Source organism: Octopus bimaculoides, chromosome 19 (genome assembly GCF_001194135.2).
Source record: "Octopus bimaculoides isolate UCB-OBI-ISO-001 chromosome 19, ASM119413v2, whole genome shotgun sequence".
Lineage (NCBI taxonomy): Eukaryota > Metazoa > Mollusca > Cephalopoda > Octopoda > Octopodidae > Octopus > Octopus bimaculoides.
In genome coordinates, this window is record NC_068999.1 from 50,140,224 (window position 1) to 50,147,143 (window position 6,920).

The 6,920-nt window shown below is 39.1% G+C and overlaps 1 protein-coding gene across 1 annotated transcript in view; it reads right to left on the reverse strand.

Moving 5' to 3' along the window:
- Positions 1-2,106: 2,106 nt before the first annotated feature.
- The window catches only part of LOC106867995 (uncharacterized), a 61,893-nt gene continuing 57,079 nt past the window's right edge, over positions 2,107-6,920 (reverse strand). Inside the window, exons 23-25 of the mRNA XM_052974719.1 lie at positions 5,350-5,432; positions 5,142-5,221; positions 2,107-2,505 (exon numbers count right to left, since the gene is read on the reverse strand). Of these exons, the coding sequence (XP_052830679.1) occupies positions 2,248-2,505; positions 5,142-5,221; positions 5,350-5,432 (421 nt within the window). The 3' untranslated portion in view covers positions 2,107-2,247. The remainder of the gene's footprint in view (positions 2,506-5,141; positions 5,222-5,349; positions 5,433-6,920) is intronic.

Genomic DNA, 6,920 nt, shown 5'->3' on the forward strand with positions numbered 1-6,920 from the left:
TATTTCTTTATTGCCCACAAGGGGGGACAAACAAGGACAGAGAAAGGGATTAAGTCAATTACATCGACCCCCCCCTCCCCCAGTGCATAACTGGTACTTAATTTACCGACCCCGAAAGGATGAAAGGCAAAGTCGACCTGGGCGGAATTTGAACTCAGAACGTAACGGCAGACGAAATACCGCTGAGCATTTCGCCCGACGTGCTAACGTTTCTGCCAGCTCACCGCCTTGAAAGATAAAGTTCACCTCAGAGGGGTGTGTAAGTTGGCAATTCAGCAAAAGAGACCGACAGAAGACGTACCAGGCTTTAAAAAGTAGAAGTATTGCAGTTGATTCATTTGACTAAACTTCAAGGCAGTGCCCCAGCATGACCACAATCTAATGATTGAACCAAGTAATATATATATATATATTCTGCTTCTTATTAAATACTCTTTACCTGCTTTGCACAGTCATATAAAGCATCTGCTACTAGTGAGAGGGAGGGAAAAAGAGATTATGTGATGCTCATGCCATAAGCCAACATCATTCGTGATGTAAGCAAAATGAAATAGCTGCAACCAGAAAATGAAACTGGATTTCTGATACTACCCAGAGAATGCTTACCTCCATACCCTAGGTTTCTATGCACACACACACACATGGTTGTTCTTCTCCCCACCTCTACAACCTCCAAGCAGTTTCATTAATATAACTTTATCCATTTCATAAAGCAATGTTGTGTGTGTGTGTGTGTGTGTGTGTGTAACTAGAAAGGGGTTTATATCACTAAGCTAGCATCGCTTTCAACAATCCTATACTGATGAGAAGTTGAAGGGGAGGAGGGAGAAGAGGAGAAAGAAGTGGAAGGGGAAGAGAAGGGTATTAAGTAATGTAGTGCCATAATGAGTGAGATAATTGAAACAGAAAGGAAAGATAGGATAGGGAGCTGGGCATATGTGTGTGTGTGTGTGTGTGTGTGTGTCAGAGCTGAGGAGGGAAGGCAAAGTGAGAAAAGATATGTAGTAAGGATATGTGTTATTGGATGAGACACTCTAGATAGATAGATAAATATGTAAGTTTGTGTGTGTGCATCTCTCTCTCTCTCTACACACACACACATACGTGGCTAGATAGCTAATATATGTTACCATGTCAGGTTTCTGAATGAACACAAATTTTTCTTAAAAGCCTCCGAAAGCAACCGTTGCCTAAGGGGACAGCTTGCATGCATAGGTTTTATGTTTGCATAGGTATGAAGTCTGTATACACATAAAATGTGTGTGTGTGTGTGTTTATTGTGGATGAAAGACGCACAAAATGTGATTGACTAATACCAGAGAGTATGGTAGATATTACCCTGGCCTGTTTGCAAATTAAAAAAATACTTTTCGGCTGCTGGAGGTAGGTGAAAATGTTTCACAAAACACAGCAAAACTCAAAATGGATACAATTTTACATTTGTCATAGAGGATGGTCTTCAAACCAAAATTAATGTGTGTGTGTGTGTGTGTGTGTGTGTGTGTGTGTGCATCATTCACTGACAAGAGATCAACTAGAAACAGATCCATGCCACTGACATTACTTCTTTCAGAATAATTCTTTCATCAGAGAAAAACTGAAATTTTGGGATATGAGAAGCAGCTGACGGAAACGACAGACGTGAAGAATCTAATGTGTTGTGACCTTGTTCTTCCTTTTGACAAACAGAAAGTAACAATGCCACTATGACACTCTCTCTTTATCAAAAGGGCACAGAGTGACTGTCATAATAAACCCACCCATTGTGTTGTGATTTGAATTCACACACACACACACACACACAAATAAATAAGAAAAGAAGAAAGTTCAAGAAAGTGAGGCTTTTATAGTGATTAGCTGAGTAAGAAAATATAGGTAGGTGATTAAGTTAAATAGGAATAGGGAAGATGGCCTTGTCATTAAGGTAACAGACAAATCAATCATGAAATCACCAGTTCATACTCTTTTACTAAAAGTACATAGTGTTAGTGGCTAAAGTCATTCCACTCTCAAAGAGTCAAATCCATTCAATTGTAGGTTCGTTAGGGCAGAGAGAACTTGCCATTCTATGCAGCAGCTTCAGTAGCAGCCTCAGGCTGTTATCTAAAAGTGAAGAATTCCTGTTAGTTTATAGTAGAGAGTTCCAGCATGAATAGTTTGGAGTCTGGCAAGCTGACTAACTTTGGATAGACAAGAAAATAAAGTCTTTGGTAGTCACCGAAAGCCATGACTTTCAGGACTCACACTTTAGGCAGATATATTTAAAATGACTTTATTAAACTCGTAAATCAACTGGAGAAAAATCACAAACAAATTTTTCGAGATAATAAAGACATTTACCTTGTTCAATTTGCCGACTATTTTCTCATACTCTTGAGTATAAAATGCAAATACTTCTTGGCAGTCTCTCTGGACAGAACTGCCAAGTGGATTGTACAACCCACAATTATCACGTACCAATGACATATCAGTATGGAAATCTTCCATTGTAGAATAATATCCAGACTGAAATAAGAGAATATACATACATATACATATTTCAAAAATGCACAGAAAATATACCAAAAAAAACAGAGGCAGGTGAAACAACAACAAACAGGGTGCATTAACTTGACGCTCCGAGCCTATACTCATCTACAGACAGGATAGGTGAAGAGAGAAAACAGATGGAGAAGACCTGTCCCCCAGAGCAGAAGTGTTCAGGCCACTTCCCCTAGATTGGCCTACAAGAGCCCTGTGCTGGTGCCATGTTAAAAGCACTCAGCACGCACTATAAAGTGGTTGGCATTAGGAAGGGCATCCAGCCATAGAAACCAAGCCAAATCAGACTGGTGTCTGATGCAGCTCTCCAGTTTGTCAGCTCTGGTCAAACCGTCCAACCCATGCCAGCATAAAAAAAACAGATATTCAAGGATGATGAGATACACATACACACACATTGAATACACAAGAACAGAGCTCATCAGTTACCTCTGTTGTGTGCAACAGATGATAAAAGATGATGGCAATCATATGCTAAAAACCATGTCATGAAAGCGTAAGCTAGAACCATGCCAGCATAGAAAAATTTACGCAAAATGATGAGGATTGAGTAGTGGTGGGCAAATCATGGAAATGTTCACCAGGAAACTTCTCCTCTTTTTTCCCCACACATCAGAAGCACAGATGTAAGGTGTTTACATTCTTATAATTTTCCTGCACAGCCGAGGCTTTACTGCTGATTCATGCTGTTTTGTGCATAAAGAAAATATGCTGTCTAGCTAATGATGAGCCACCTAAAGCACAAATATCAAAATTAAGCTCCCCATCATGGTAATAACTTAATTTCTGACTGCTTCATATAGCAGCTGAATATTCTATGCTATAAACTGGAGAGGGAAACTGAGTACATCTCTGGGGATGTGGTCACTAAATTGTGAAGGGGTCTGTCAGGAGACCCACCCCACATCAAAACCCAAGAAGGAATGTATTTACAATTTTATAGTTCAGTACCACAGAAGAAGCTTTCTAATATTTAAATAAATTTCAGTACTTCTGGTTTATGGTATGTTGTGTGCACACACACATATGTATGCATATGTGTATATATGAATGTTTGTGTGTGTGTATGTGTGTGTGATCATTGTTTAACATCCGCCTTCTATCATGCTGACATGGATGTTTTGAGAGGAGATGGCCAAGCAGAAGACTGCACCAGACTTCTGTGTCTGCTTTGGCACAGTTTTTATGGTTGGACGCCCTTCCTAACACCAATATATAGTGGTTGGCGTTAGGAAGGGCATCCAGCTGTAGAAACTCTGCCAAATTAGATTGGAGCCTGGTGTTGCCATCCGGTTTCACCAGTCCTCAGTCAAATCGTCCAACCCATGCTAGCATGGAAAGCGGACGTTAAACGATGATGATGATGATGATGATGATGATGATGATGATAGTATTTATCAAACTCTTGTTACCATATTTCTCTAGAAATACACTCACTTTGTCTCAAGTGATTTTTAAAATAATTAACAATTTAGTAAAATAACAGTCGTTATTAAGTCGGGGTTTGTAATTGAAATTAACATGAAATTTTTGGTGGAAGGTCTTAATTTACATCACCCTAAAACAGGATGTTTGTGTCACATAGAACCAGGAGGGTTTGGGTGGTCTGAGGAAGGCTAGAAACAAAAGGGTTAAACAAAAATATCGCTGAGCGTGACAATTAAAATGAAGTCTGTTGAAACTATAAGGAAAACAACTGTATGCTGATAACAGTGTAAAAATATACTTTGCTTCACATACAGTCTACTTCTCAATGAAGTGGGTTTTATGTGGGTTTCCAGTCTGCAAATATTTAGAAATCAAGATTACTTTGAATTTATCAGATATCTGATAAATAGCATACTTGTCACACCGTAATATACATTCTTAAGATTTTAGAATTAAAAGACTATATTTATGACAAACACACACACACACACACACACTCACGTGCAATACGACTATATATGAAGTGTAAAGTAATATCTATGTACATTTTTATAATTCAAGCATCATATGAGCAGAGCTAGAATAGTTGGTTTTATTTTGAAGTAGATACTTTTACAAGCACAGTCTAAATAATATTTATTTTACTATTAGCAGGAGAGAGAGTTTGTCTGTGCCAAGATTTCAAAGTCTTCTCTATTATATACTGTACAACAACATTTTTATGTCTTTGGTCTGTGAGTGTTATTTCTTATCTGCTTCAACCTAGAAATCAAAGGAAATGACTACTAATCTCTTCAAACTTTGCTTTTGTGACCTGGACAACAATGTTTTCAAAATGACCTATTTTTCCCCCATTACATTTCAGACAGATTCAGTGTTGAATTGCTGAAGCAGAAATATCATTATAGCAAATAATCTGCTGAACACCACAGATTTGCTTGTCAGTTGCTTGACCGTAACCACTTGAGCATGTCACTTGGTGGCTGACAGTATGTGCATTTCTGATCATGAGCAGGAATAATGAGTGGAGCATCATAGCCATGTGTTAAAGAGGGATTCTTTGGGGGTCTGAATAAATATCAAGGACAAAAATTGTGTTTGGAGTGCTGTGAAATAGGCCTAAAACCACACAATTGCACCCTGTGTCTTTAGTGAGGAATAATGAAGCTCACCTCCAATCGTTTCCGTATCGTGCTGAAATCCATAGGAGTCTTCACAATGGTGTAGTAGTCAGGGGCCTCAAGAGGATCCACTGAAATGGCAAGGAATTCACAATAAATTAGGGGCATACATACAACTCACAGTAATTCTATTATTTTGATGAGCATCTTTTAGCCTCTTTTTTAATTAATTAATTAAATATCAAAGCAAGACACTAACCTGGTCGGGTGAACCATGATGCGGCATTCAGTTCCCCCTTTTCTCGATTGACTCCTCGGAAGCGAGATACTCTCTCTAAAAGCCTGCAGGAAAATAATTCTTAAGATAAACAGGGTTGGTATTTCCCTTACACAGTCTAAAAATTATAAAAGCATGAAGCATGATGTTTTTTGACACTCCTTGTTGACAAACTGTCCTATAATTCTTTACTTTCAAATATGAGTATCCTTTAGCCAAATGAATTGACTCCAGGACTGTTTTTTTTTAAAGTCTGATACTTATTCTATTGGTCTCTGTTGCTGAACCACTAAGTTACAGGAATATCAACGCACCAACACCAGCTATCAAGCAGTAATGGGGTCAAACAGACACACACACACCATGTGGTTGAGAAGCAAGCTTGTTACCACACAGCCAAGATAGATAGATAGATAGGATGTAAAGAGCATCCAGTCCACACTGTGAAGTGGTTGGCATTTGGGAAGGCATCCAGCTGTAAAATCCATGCCAAAACTGACCTCGCCTGTGCTGGTGCTATGTAAAAGGCACACAGTCCACTGTGGGGTGGTTGGTGTTAGGAAGGGCATCCAGCCATAAAAATCATGCCAAAACAGACACATTAGACTGAGGACTGGCAAACTAGATGGCTGCACCAGGCTCCCATCATCATCCTTTAACGTCCGCTTTCCATGCTGGCATGGGTTGGACGATTTGACTGAGGACTGGCAAGCCAGATGGCTTGCACCAGGCTCCAATCTGATCTGGCAGAGTTTCTACAGCTGGATGCCCTTCCTAACGCCAACCACTCCGAGAGTGTACCCAACCACATAGTATACTTTTAACACAGCACATCTGCGAGAGATTTTATCTTGGATGCAAACTGCAGTATACTGCCTGTCAACGTATATACATTAAGTATGATACATAGATGGCTAGCTTATGTTATGCTTGTCACCAAGTAAAGAACTATTCTGACTGTTTAGGGTTCAATATAAATTTGTTCTATACTGCATTCAAGCTTTATCATTAGTTGAATAGTATCACATCACAGTTTGGCTTTATCTTAGAATGGTGATTGCCTCTAAAGATCTTCCTTTAGTCAATGCATGTCTTGTATAATGATGATGATGATGATTTATTCAGCTAAACTGCTCAGATATACTAATGTATCTCAGCCATATTTCCCACCACCAGCATCACTGTGAGTTTTGGGGATTTGCTTGTGCCATGTTCTTGGCAATAATATCTGCTTAATTCCCTCCAGATCTACCATTCACTGCTGTTGGCCTTGTAAGATAGGGAAGAAGAAAAAAAGAGAAACTAACAAAGACAGCACAAAACTCGTCTTAGAATCCTTAAATAGAGAATATGCGAGAGAGGGAGAGAGAGAGAGAGAGAGAGACAAACAGCGAGAGAGAGAAAATAAGAGGGAGAGAAGCAAAGTCTAGGAAGAAATACTGCAATAAGATAGTATACTTGCAACATCAAATAAATACTATTATTTGCATCATTATTATCAATAACAATCAGCAACTCTCATCACCGAATGCTTCCTATCCACTGACCCTCCC